The sequence below is a fragment of the Maylandia zebra genome, linkage group LG12 (genome assembly GCF_041146795.1).
Source record: "Maylandia zebra isolate NMK-2024a linkage group LG12, Mzebra_GT3a, whole genome shotgun sequence".
Classification (NCBI taxonomy): domain Eukaryota; kingdom Metazoa; phylum Chordata; class Actinopteri; order Cichliformes; family Cichlidae; genus Maylandia; species Maylandia zebra.
The window spans coordinates 3,684,435-3,697,938 of NC_135178.1; the positions used below are offsets into that span (position 1 = coordinate 3,684,435).

A 13,504-nucleotide genomic window follows, 5' to 3' on the forward strand; every position below is an offset into this window, starting at 1 on the left:
CTGGATGCAAGTGAGACAAATTATCCTATCAGAGAGATGATAAAACCTTTAGCAGTGGCTAAATATACAAAATACTATAGAAAGCAGAAATGCATTGGCCAGCTCAGCAACACTGAAAGGGCTGAAAGACTGCAAAGAAATGTAATGGATGAAACTCCTTCATGATATTTAGCCAAATGAGGAACTCTCTGAAGAAGGCAGGTGCACACTGTCAAAGTCTACAATCCAGAAAGTGGCTTCACGAATTTGAATACAGAGAGTTTACTATGAGATGCAAATACCTGGTTCCACTGAAAAAACAAACATCTGAAATAGGCTGCACAGCTGTCAGGCATGGTGGAGTCAGTGTTATAACATGGGCATGTTTGACTGCAAGTGGAACCAAGTCACTAGTGTCTACTGATAATCCGAGTGCTCTGAAATGTACAGGGCTCTACGCTCTGCTCAGATTCAAACAAATGATTCAGATACTGTTCACCTGCTGTAAGAGGTTCTTTTAGGTCTCCCACTTATTCTTTTTGTCCTCCACTTGTCCAGTCTAGTAAGGACACACTATGGCTAACATCTCTTTGGAAATCACCTTGTTGGTGAACAAGGCAAAAACAGAATTTTGTGTATTTATTTTTCATAGATCCAACTAAAGAAATGGGGACAAATATGTTTGCAGCATCCTGGTAGCAAAGTGTCTAAAGACAGAAAAGAACTGGTTGTCTGTCATGTGTAAACACAACAGTGGTTCAAGAACTAGATAAACAAAAACACCCCTCCGACAATGATCAGGAACAAGGACTGGACTGAAAAGGAGCATAAAAGCAGCCATTGTCCAAAGAAAAACTTTGATCTTTAAAAACGTGGAGTAAGAAATAATACAAAAAATATAAAGAACTTGGAGGTGGCTCAAGACTTTTTCACAGCACCATTTGAACAAACTTAATGATGACACTACTTCTACACTACAACAAGCATATCTTTCTTCAAACACAGTAAAAAACTTTTTTTTCCTTCTATTCTTCAACATACTTTGAGAGTTCGAGAGGGTAATTAATGCAAAGAAAAATGTAGGTTCTTCTGCCTTTGCACCATTTTAATGCAACTTAAATGTGTCATACAATGCTTGGATCTCAAGTAAAATGTCTATGGTATACTTATAACTGTTTATGTGGTATCAAATAAGTCTGTGAATGCTTTAAGTTACCTGTAACATGCAGGACCAACATTTTGTAGTCAGGAAAAACAGTCCCCAACATTTAAAACTCAATCCACCAAATGGTTCGCGCATCTTTCCTGGTAACACGACAAGGCTCCATTTCAAGCTCCTAAAACTCTTAAGGTTCCTTAAAGATGTGCTGGGAATTAATTGCACAGATATATTTCCACACAGTTTTGGGAACTAAATGAATTTTACTGTACTGTAATGTGACCTATATTAAGACATGACTCACCTGCACCAGTTTTCTGTGTTTCGTATGTAGCAAATACTATTACATTAATGCATTTGAAAGTTAGGAGTAGTTGCTCATCCACTCCAGTTAGACGCAAATAGTTATGCAACTACAGATGCACAGTTATTAAATGTACATTTACTTTGTCTTGATAGGAAATCACAGTGCTTCTAGTCGCTTTTCACACTGCAACGACTAATATAATATAATATAGGATTCCAGTCCCGTTACAAGTGGGCTGATTCTTCTTGGTTAAAAAAGACCAAGGTGTCTCTGTAAAAGCAAACGAGTCCTTAATGAAGGACTAATCTCAGCAAACCTCCATCTACTCTGTGCCAATGTATTATTAATGGGCAGGCGGCAGGATGGTGAGCGCAGGGCCCTCTCCTCACTAGCGCATTCATTCCTCGCTGCTCCATATCTGCTAGAGAAACTGCGCAGTGCGCACGTGCTGGAACACACGCGTGTTGTGCACACACGCGCAAACAAAGGTGTGCCATCTATTAAGAAACATTTTTAAGGGAGATTATTAACCTATTAGATGGCATTCAGTGGAGAACGCGAAACCTCTACAGATCCCCTGATATAGTCACAACATCAAATTGAAGGCAGCTTATTGAATCCCATGCGCACGCTCACGTCAATCGGCATTTCCTAATTGGATCAAAGATTACTTGTGGCAGCTGCATGAAACATCAAACGAGTAATTAAATGAAATAATGAGAAAATAAACCTTAATGTTGCCAAGTGGGAATGGAGGCGAGCTGAAGAACGTGATTTGGCTGTGTTCTCTGAAATTATCTCTCTCCGGCTCGGGCTAATTGCTGGAGGATGTCCTCTTAACTAAGTGTGAAAGGCTGTGTCTAATTACTGCAACATTAATCAGGCATTAGCATGTGATCACAAGGTTAACTTATCAGGAGGGGCCCAGAAGCAGCTGGATGTGTCATTCACCCGCAGTGCACTGGGCCAACTGGGCCACAAGGGGTAGTGCTTGTTCTTCCTGTGAGTCAATACCGAGAGACGCGCTGAAAGTGGGAGCTGAAATCAAAGGCAACCATGTTGGATTGGACCTACTGAGGCTTTCATATTCCTCGCTGTGGAATGGGAAATGCACCCGATCAATGTCAGCTATTTAATGCTCAGCGTGGAGCTGAAATGAGCGCATTTATCGTCAGAGGGGATTCAGATTTTTAAGGTTGTGATTTGTTAACGTCTTACTTTGCACAGACACGCCGGTGGAAAGATCTTTACTTGCACGGCTCCGTGTGAGGAATTACATGGGCTGAAAGAATCTGCAGAATCAATGTCAAGCAATTGCGTGCTTGGTGGAGCAGTGGAGTCCGATGTAATGAAGATTGACTGGATGGTGATTGCATCCTAAATTGCCCAACAAGAAGAATACACATAAAACATCAGCCGTAACATATTGTTCCAAAAAATACGAAACAACTATTTTCCACATAGCAGCATCTCTCTCTCTCTCTCTTAAATAAGCTTAAAAAAAGATGTGGTGACTGTATTTCTGTAAGGACTGAACTTGTGTGTTTTTGGTCTATTTTAGTAACATCTCAGTGAAAAATGTGCTTGATGTAATAGCACAAAGCTGCTTGTGCAACTCTGAGTCATCGCATGCCAAATGGCCTGCATGTGTGTAGATTAAAGGTCATTTCTGGCAGCAGGTTGGTCCTGTGCCCTGACTTCATTACCAGCAGGTCCAGAGTAGTCTCATCAGGATTCCAGCAGGGCAGAGAAGCCATACCTCCAGCAGCCCTGCCAAAGGCGCTCATTTGTCAGGGAGGCATGGAGATCACAGGCCGACAAATCTCCCACGTCTCCCAGACTGTCAAGCTCCTTTGCCTGCATATCAAAGACAAAGGGAGCAGAGCGGGAGAGTTAGAGAGCAGCCATTCTATTTGGAGATGGTCGGCTGTTTAAACCCCCCCCCCAGGCGCGCCCTTCGAAAACGCCTATTAGCCTGGGCGAGAGAGATTACAAGCAAATAAAATTACATTCATTGTGATATTTGATTTTATAATACCCCCAGAAATATAATTACACAGCACTCACACTTTTCATTTAAAAACCATTCGGCTGCAACAAAGAATCAGAGATAGGAATGAGCAGGTTGTGCATCCAGCGAGTGAGAGCACATTATCAGACCTGTTTCACTAGAAGTAACAATAATGGGAGAAGAATGGAAACACTAATAAGAATGTAATCAGGTGAGAGAGGAGGATTTAATGATATGGAACATAGGGCTTTATTTTCATCTGTCAGTCTTTGGGTGCACCAACAGGAGAGTGGGCTGCAGATTTTATTGTTTATTTTTTTTCTTTCTTACCGAGCAACACAAGGGTTAAACCGCCATCCCCCCCCCCCCTCAATCGCAGCTCAGCTGCAGCCTTTCTGTCTGTCAGGGTTACACCGAAAGCAAAATGGTTTATTACAGGGGGAATGTGGGCATATGCTGTCTGGCTTAAACCAACAAGCAGAAGGGAAGAGATAAGAGGCATTCTTGGGCGGCACAGAAACGAGACATGAAAAGGAGCCAGCATGATAGCAGTACTTGTTGTTCTGATGTGTTAAATAGCTGGCCTTCAACACCCCAATCAATCGCTGAGTGAGCCACTGTGTAGCCAAGGGCTGTGTGAGATAGCCAGATGGCTGAAGCCAGTTAAGCTTCGCCTGCTCTCCTGTGTCACTGAGGGATGGTCGTGAACATGGCCACACAGGCTGGGCAAAAGGCATCAAGTATTGCAGGTGGTTCAGGAGGTATCACAGATTAGGGCTTTGTGCAACAGAAGAAGCGCATCAGCAACATTTGTAGCCTCGTGTAGCTATCGTGCATTGTTTTGGCACTCTGATGAGAGAACTATCGCTGTAGATCTGACTGTCGGTAATGATGCTTACCAGCCATTGTGCGGTACTCCTGCCATTTGACACGGGAAAGTGGGAGGGCCGCCAATACGGTGAGGTGTGCGCACATGAACATCTGCGGGAGAAGACAAGTATTTTGTACTAGCTCCAAGACCTCCAGAGGCCCGCATTTACTAATCTGCAAACAATCTGCTCTCCAAGCCCCATTGCAAGTGGAAGAACAAGCCCCTTAAGCTGTGACATTAACGAACACACTGAGATAAGATAGGGTTTGTTGTTTTGGTGCATGAAACTCCTGGCTAGATAGGAGATAAGAGCCTTTCAAAGCATGTTTGCTGCCAGACAAATTTCCAAAGAAGCATGGGAGGCGGGGCTGAAGCCAGCCCTGGAATGCTGAAACGCCTGGTTGAAGCCAGTCTTATGAAGAATACAATCTCTTTGCCCTTTTCCACTATGCTGTGGGTGCATTCAGTGTTTTTGTGGACGAACATTACAACTCGATGAGAACGCAAAGTCAGTCTAGTGACCGTTGTGGCCACAGTGGCATTGACCGTGTGTTGCTGAAAGAAGTCAAAAACACAAAGAATGACCTCACATACAGATGATGAATTGTACAGTTTTTGTACAGTTTCCACTTCCTGATTTCTTACATGTTTCAGATCATCGAACAGATTTTAATATTAGACAAAAATAACCCGAGTAAATACAAAATGCTGTTTTTAATGATGAGTTCATTGATAAAGCGAAAAAGGCTTTCCAAACCTGACCCTGTGCAAAGAGTAATTACATGAATCTAAATCATGAATTATCAGTGATTAACCACAATTTAAAAAAAAAAAAGTTGATATCAATTTCACCAGCAACACAAAGGCCTGATCACTACCAGACCTGTTGAATCAAGAAATCAGTTAAATAGAACCTGTCTGACAATGTGAATTAGCCTAAAAAAAACTACACTTCATGAGTGGTCTAAAAAACAGCTGAGAAACCAAGTCACTGACATCCATAAGTCTGGAAAAGGTTACAAAACCATTTCTAAGGCCTTGAACTCCAGTGAGAGTCATTATTCACAAATGGACAAAACAGCGGTGAACCTCCCGAGGAGTGGCCAGCCTCATCCAGGAGGTCACAAAAGAACCCAGAACGACATTAAAGAACTGCAGGCATCACTTGGCTCAGTTACAGGTAGTGTTCACGATTCAACAATATGAAACAGACTGGAGAAAAATGACATCCATGAGAGAGATCTAAGGAGAAAACACCTGCTGACCAAAAAGAAGACAAAGGCTCATCTCACATTTGTCAATAAACATCTTAATGATCCTCAAGACTTTTGAGAAAATATTCTGTGACCTGACAAGACAAAAGTTCCAATTTACTTAAATTCAATTGAGATGGTCTGTATGACCTTAGGCCTGCCATTCATACTCTACAACTACTTTTTCACACAGGGATAGGGTTAGGCTTGGAAAGCTGTTAATGAACGAGACCATCATTGAAAACCTGCAATTTGTATTTATTCGGGTTTTCTTTGTCTAATGTGAAAATTTGTTTGATGATCTGAAACATGTAAATATGACAAATATACAAAAAAAGCCGTTTGTTCATCCCCCGAAACAGTTGCAAGGATTATAAAAAATCTGAAAACATCTGGACTTCTTGAAACGTTTGCTTTCTGACATTTTTTTTCTTGTATTTCCTTGTGTATGATGTCACTGAGAGTGGATATCCCTAATATGGTCATCTCAGGCAAACAGAAGAAGCCCCGCCTACCTGCTTTTTGTCTTTGTCTGATTGGGAACCCAATCGGAAGAACGAGTGAAATTGTAAATCATCCAAAAACACTGTTGTCACTGCTTTTGTAACTATATAAAAATATAGAATATTTTGTAAATAAAGCCATAATGCTAATAGTAACAGTAAATCACCCCCAACAAACCCTCCTCTAACCTCCTGAGAGAGCTGAAAACAAACTTAAGAATTTACTTGATCAAACACATCCCACCGCATTACTCCTAAGAGTTGTGCTTTGCACTGGGTCTTGAAGCTTGGCTCTAAGGGAAAACTGACAGCTGAATAACTAAGCTTCGTGTTTTCAGTAGAGGTCTCGCATGATTTTAAGTGGAAAAATGGGATGTTTGATTTTCAAATGTGTTGTTAATTTACAGAATGCAAAAACAGCCTTTTTGTCAATTTCATAGTTTCATATTCAAAATAAAATCCTCACACACGGAGAGCCAAGAACTAGGTGTCGTGTCTGTGCCAGCGTCAAACTGAATGAATACTTATGAATATGCCCACACCACCAGAGGGGATGGACTAAATCGTAATTCTCATTCTGTGGCTTGGAAAAAAAACCTTCTGCCTTCCCGGGTGCCAACGGCTCTGAGGCGATCCCAGTGATGAGCCAGGGAACGCTCTGCTAACTGAGCTCTGGAGAAATACGGTCACGGCAAGATCCGTATTCAAATAAACTTCACTCTTGGCCCGAGCACACAAGCCATGTTGTCACCAGCTGGCAGCGCCTCTCACTGCCCCTTCAAACACTGAGCCACTTTTGATTAACGTCTCTACGGCTAATCATGCGCGCCGGCTCTGCCAAATTGGACGAGCCACGTATGGCCTCCATTTTGCCCTGAAATCTCTTATTTTCTTAAACTCATTCGAAGCATTTCAGAAACTCCCTTTACACCGCCCACGTTTTGTCTTCTTGTGCCTCATGTCCATGCATAGAACAGAAAGGGTAGCGTGGCGGCACAGTGCCATCCTGTGAGTCTGTGAATGAGAGTCCTATCACTGCCAGATGTGCCCAGCTGCATAAATGTTATTCATTTTTATGGTTTGTGTACATAATACGGCCAGTGTTGGAGATTGTGAGGTTCCACTAAAGGCTGGAAAAATCCTCCAAGTTGAATCAAAGTGGAAAACTTATTTTGCCCGGTGGCTGCTCTGGACCTCCTTCTTTTCCATCTCCTCTAATTCTTTTCTTCTCCTCCCTGTCTCATATTGTGCACTTTGAGGTTCCTCTGTGACCGATTCAAGTATCCTCTTTCTTCTGGGCTGCATTACTTGGTCTGCTTGCCTAGCAATGGTAGCTGCGCTGTGAGACAGCTGGAATATTTGTCATAGGTCCAGAGGTGAAAAGACATTAGACAGCACTTTGTCACCAGGGCCTGGAATTCACACCATTTGGCTGTTTCCAAGTCAGCTCCTTAACCACTGACTGGCCTGGTTTTTGTCAGCTGCCGCTCTGTTGACACAGAGAGCTAAAAAAAGACGGGAACATGGAAGGATGCATGCGGCTAGCCTTTTTAGGTGGTCAAAACAACACGCATTCTAGAAAGAGTGCTGCGACAAGGATTCGCTGCCAAAGCCCTTGACTTGTGCGCTCTCCCTAAATTCGCAGTTCAGATATAGCTTAGTGGTTCAGAATGGCTCTCATCAGGGTTTTCTAACCCCCGCAGAGATGGACTTGAACTCTGAGCAAAGCTGCGGTCTCTCAAATCACGAGGCCCAGTGGAGGCCCCAGCAAATGTGATCACGGAGGGGGCCCCAGGTCTCATTACCAATCTCCATTTCAAAACAGCTTTCAAATGGGAACTAATGCATTAGCTCTCGCTGGGGGAAAAAAAGGATCTTGGGAGCCACCACATAGAGGCTCAAAAATGCTTTCATACATGTTTTATCAGTGGGGGAAGAGCTGCCCATCTTATTAGCTTGGCACTGTGTTATTAGCTGCCATTGTGCTCCATAAAAGCCCCTTAAGGCCTGTTCCACTGTTCTCTGAATCTGGGGTGAGCACTGTGCCAAGCGCTTTTTGGAGGTATTTGAGACCATGAAAATTCAATCCCAAACCCTCAGCATTCAGGTTTCTCACAGATAAATGAAGGGGATTAGTGGAACAATAAAACAATGTCTTACCTCAGATACCACCGTATCCTATTAATTGGGATTACAGTGGAGAAATGTGTCAAAGAAAACCAGACGCTTTTTTTTGCGACACGCTCTTACATTAAGTCCCGTCAAAGTAACAATGTTCCATCACATAGGAAATTGTGATCAAATAAATATAGAAAACTGTACAAAATCTCCAAAAAATAAGAAAAGAAAGAAAAAAAATCCCCCGGACACATGAATAATAGCTCTAGTAAGAAGCTGACAATTGCAAGCTCTGTAATAATCCACCTTGGGTTGGATATGCCAGGCAATGTGTCAATTGATTCCCATCTGATGATGGACTGTGTGCTGAAATAAATTGACCTTGCCAGACGATGAGTGAAATTGATGGAGCTTTTCATCTCCGGAGGGCCGTTCCACACTCAGCCGTAAAATGGATAGAGCACAGGACAGAGTGATTGAGTTGGGTGGGGGGGAATCTAAGGTGTGTGGTTTTCTCCAACTAAAGCTCGTCTAGTAAATAACAGTTACAGGAAGAAAAAAAATCCCTATGTGGTAACAGGTACAGGGGTTAAGTGTCTGCTGTTGACTAGATTATTAGGACTGAAAGCACACAGAGCTAAAGTGAGGCCGGCCACTGACAGATGCTACCCATAGGAAGAATATGTGGTTCAATTACCGAGAGGCTAAATTGAAAGCGATAGTGATTTAAGTCTTCCCAATACGCCAACCACATTCTGGCAAACAGTCTTTTCAAGGAGCCCTTTAAAAACCCTGTTGGAGTGCGTGAGACACAGGAGCACTATTGATTTTCAATAACATCCCCTAATGACCTGGCCACGGTTTGATCCACGCTGTCATTATGGGTTGATACCATGGGACTGGAATTGGTGGGCCTCACGGCGCACAGCAGCGAGATGAGTAGTCGGCGCATTATCGGGATGAATTGGCTGTCTCTGCTCAGGCAGCAGGCGCAGCCGAGGTCTTGTCAATAACAGGACAGGGCACCTCAGGGCTCCCTCTGCGGCCCACTCCAGAGTGCCTTCCGGCCTCATTAGAAAAGGAGATGAGTGGTGTGCACGAGGAGAGGAGGCATATGAGAAGAGAGGGGAGCCTCTTTTTCCACCAACTGATAGCCTGCCTCCCAGGCATTGCTCCTCTTAATGAGTCCAGACCGCGGGTCAATATGCCGCTGGGCTGCCAGTCAATACCGGTTACCTGCAACACAAACACTCAAAACCTGCTTTCATACAAAATCAATGTTCTATTAGTCCCTGCCTGTATTGCCTTGGCCCAATCTCATCGATCCCTGTGAAGAGCTCTGCAGCCCATGTATGACAGATTACGGTCAAATGATCTGATGGCTTAGGCTACTCTGCCAGCCAAGTCAGTTGGCTTTATGATTTTAAAGTAATATCTTGGTATCAGATGAGTAAATGCTCTAAATGCTAGAAACTAAGGCATCGCCGGCAAACCTATCAACCTCACATACACATAGCACTCAGCAGGTCCGGCTCACAGACAAAGTCACAGCTGGCAGCCGGCGCCGACGTCGAGCGCCAGAATTAAAGATGAGCAGGAAATGTTTGACATTAGGTCCAAACTTTATTCCGTACGTTTTAAACCATGAATGTTCATTTTCATTTTTTTTTGCACGCCTAAAACTCTACTTGTTTTGTATACAAGAGTCTAAGAAAAACAACTGCACAACACCACAAGGTTGACAGAGAGAGTCCTTTTGCCGCCCACTAAACAGTGTCCTCATTTTTCTATCTGGGGCTGGTCCAGTTTGTGACTTGGAAGTCTTTGAATTATTTAGTCGTTATTTCATTTGTAAATATAAACAGGTGTTAAATCCAGGTTGCTCTCAGTATCACCGGTATGGTCTTTTCCCTCCAGGTGATTTCTTCTGCAGGGTGCTGTGTGCTGCTTTGCATAGATTGCAGATGATCCGTTTAGGCCTCCTTACAACACCCTCCCTTCGTACTTCCTGTCCGTCGGCCACACTTGTCTCTCTCCGCAATATTCAGCAGGCAGGTGATTTTCCTGTGTTTCGTTTTGATTTTGTTTTTCTAGAAATGGTTAAAAAGCCTAATAAATTTACATGGTAAACTTGCAGCGAAGGAATAGCAACAAGTTATTTACATCTGTTTTCTTTACAGAGACTCAACAAAGACCTCATAATATATATTTATCTGCATATCTCAAAGGCAAAACAATTGAACAGAACAAATCGGTAATGTAGCATTGTACATTGTCATCACTGAGGATATCCTGGTACCATGAGGTTAAGTTACTGAAACCAAAATCCAGTCTTTACAGTGGGTCATAAGGGATATGTCTCACAATCAACTGGGATAAATATTGTAAAAGGCGTGACTAATGCACAAAATACATAAAATTCATAGAAATGATATCTATACATGGAACAAGGATAGGAAATGTACAAACTCATTTGAGGACCTCTATTTTGCACAAAGTTGAAAAAAAGGTATTGGATTAATATATTAATAATTATCAAATATTTAAGTCGGCAATAAACATACACATATTTATGTTCTCTTTACCGACGCTATTCGACCTCCAGTCCACTAAAAATAAAGTCATGGCATGTGCTTAATTAGCCTTACACACCTTTAATTTGTACAATCATACCCTTTCCCTTAGGGACTTTTGCTCTTCTCTGGTGGAGAAGAGCAGTGCATTTTGTTTACAACAAGCTTTCAGATTAGAGGAGCGGGGGCGTGTGAAAGCGCCCTGTAAGACATTTTTGCACTTTTCCAAGAAGCTACCGAGCCTCTACCTCTTTGGGGTTACGTGATGGGGAGTAGTCCCGTGGGTCCTGGGTGGTTGTGAGGGGGGTAGTCCTCCGGGGCGAGGCTGGCCTGGCACTGCCAGCTGGCACAAGGGGTGGGGGTGCGCTAAGTGCGGCGGTAGGGGGTGTTCTGTTCAGAGGGCCATTGTGTCCTGTGGAGGGGCTGAGTCTGGGGTAGGGCATGCCGCCTAGGTGGGGCATAAAGGGGGGCATGTGTGGTAGATGACCCTCCATTGGGGACTGGTGCAGCTGATGAAGCCGTGCTCTGTCCAGCTCCTCCCTCAGGTGGAGGCGCTCTCGCTCCTCGGCTTGCTGTCGCATTCTCTCGTGCTCCCTGCGTACCTCCAACAGGTGCTCGTGGTGGGAGTAGTCATGAGCCTCCCTTTCGCGGTAGGCTCGCTCCTGTTCGTACATGCTGGGGAAACGATGCCCCGGCTCAGGCCTGAGCTGGAAGTCCATGCGGCGTTGCAGATCCAGGCTGCGGTAGGCCTCTCTGAGCGGATCCCAGGGAAAGGCTGTGTGCGGCAGGCGCTCTCTTCCTGCAAGTGCTCCCATGAAGGGAGCCATGCGAGCCCGGTCTAGCACGTTGAGGCTGCCCATCTGAGGCATGGCGCTCATGGAAAGAGGCAGAGAATGCGCCATGGGGACACCATGCAGGCCAGGTGCTGAGATGTCACTACCACGCGGTGAAGGAAGTGGGGGCTGCTGGGACAAAGGTGGATGGTGGTGGTGCGGGTTTCCCGGTTGGCTGACGGGAGGAGGAAGAGCTTGGGCCGGTGGTTGGGGGGCCGGCTCCGAACTAACCACCATGACCTCCTGCTCCTCCTTCCTCTCCTCCTTAATCTTCATGTCATTTTTCACCTTATGGAGGAGCTCTGCAGGTGGGGGCTCCTTCCTCTCGCTGTCCTTGAGCGTAGACAGAGGCCCGCCTGCCATCTTGATGCCCTGCTCATTGATCATTGTCTTAGAGTAGGGGGAAGGGGAACGCTGAGTGGGTTTGATGGAGTCTTCTGAGGGTCTTCTCTCTAGCATCTCCTTGCCCGGCGAGCGACTCTCCTTCACCTTCACATCAGCCAGTGCGGAAGACTCTCTGTGTCGCTCCAGTAGCTCCTTCTCTGCCTCGCGGACCCTGTCTACGCTGCCGCTGTGATGCCGACCTGAATCGCTCGAGTTCTGGCTGCTGGAGCGAATCAGGCTGCTGATCTGGTAGCTGACTGGTGCAGAGGCCGGAGACGAGCGGTTGGAGTGGCGGTTGCGATCCACAGAATCCCTGTAACGGCACAATGTAAGAGTTTTATTTTTGCCAGTAGGTCGTGTTTGGTTAGTGTCTGATTAATTCTCAACAATAAAATCTGCCTTATAATTCTCTTTTAAATCGTACGAGTTGCCTTGCTCTTGTATCCCTCTGTTCTCTGTTTGACGGTAACCCTTCATTCTGCTGCCGTACCATTCATAGAAATGTCTCCAATTAATTTTTGACAAATAGCTTCTCTCGGCGCGTCGTGCTCTTTTATAAGCGTGCCGGTTGTTCAATTTATTTCAGTTTCCATGGATACGACTTGTAACCACCTAGAAAAAAACATTCGCTGTTTTTCCTTTGCTCTGCTCTGACTGATCAGCTTGTATGTATAATAATGCTGGTTTATCATAGTCGCTATTGTGGTCTTATTTCAGGAGTCGGTTTTTACATACTGGATGTGAGCAACACACAAAAACATACAACCAAAAGTGTGTTTCACCCACCGGTCTTTATCTTTCTCCTCTTTGCCAATCGACGAGTCTCTTTTCTCTCGCTCCCTCTCTCTCTCCCGTTCCCTCTCTCGCTCTCTCTCGTGGCTGTTGGCGGAGCTGCTTCTCTCAGCATCTGCGGTTTTGGGCCACTGCGGCGGGGTGGGGAACGACGGCGGGGTTCGTCGAAGTCGGTTCCAGGTGTCGTGGTGGGGGCTGCCAAATGTGGGCAGTCCTCCCGGCCCCTCCTTGGTGCCAAACATGCTGTTGGACCCTGAAGGAAAGAAGCAGACAGGCGTGGGACCCACTGTAAGTTAATTGGGCACAAAACCTTCTTGAGGACACATAAGATGAGAAAGACTCAACAACAAAAGCTGCTTTTGTCTTTGTCTCTGGAGGTTCTCTCACTGAAGCACTGAAGCTGTTTGAAAGAGTTAGAGGTTAATGCCCCCCTCCCCCCTGAACTGGAGAGAAAAAACCCCTACTCATTTGCTTTTAGACTAAAGGTCCCCCCCCCCCTCCCTTCCTTTTCTGCACCGGATGAACAGGGGAGACTCACTGCCCTCTGGAGATGATAGCTGTGAAAAGCCAAGGGGAACCTTAGCATTCCACGGCATGTCTATTCCAATCACATCCATTTTCACAACAGGGTGACCGATTTGGCACACAAAAATAAGAAGGATGAAGAGAAAGAGAGAAAGGCATAGAGAAGGGATGCAAAGGGAAAAGAGAAAACCCTCCA

At 44.9% G+C, this 13,504-nt stretch overlaps 1 protein-coding gene across 10 annotated transcripts in view; it reads right to left on the reverse strand.

The window, feature by feature from the left end:
* Positions 1-9,804: 9,804 nt before the first annotated feature.
* Positions 9,805-13,504, reverse strand: part of fbrsl1 (fibrosin-like 1) — a 290,242-nt gene continuing 286,542 nt past the window's right edge. For all 10 annotated transcript variants that reach the window (XM_076890570.1, XM_076890573.1, XM_076890572.1 and 7 more), the window contains 2 exons: positions 12,778-13,036; positions 9,805-12,304 (listed from right to left, as the gene is read on the reverse strand). In XM_076890570.1, the coding sequence (XP_076746685.1) occupies positions 11,008-12,304; positions 12,778-13,036 (1,556 nt within the window). In that variant the 3' untranslated portion in view covers positions 9,805-11,007. The remainder of the gene's footprint in view (positions 12,305-12,777; positions 13,037-13,504) is intronic.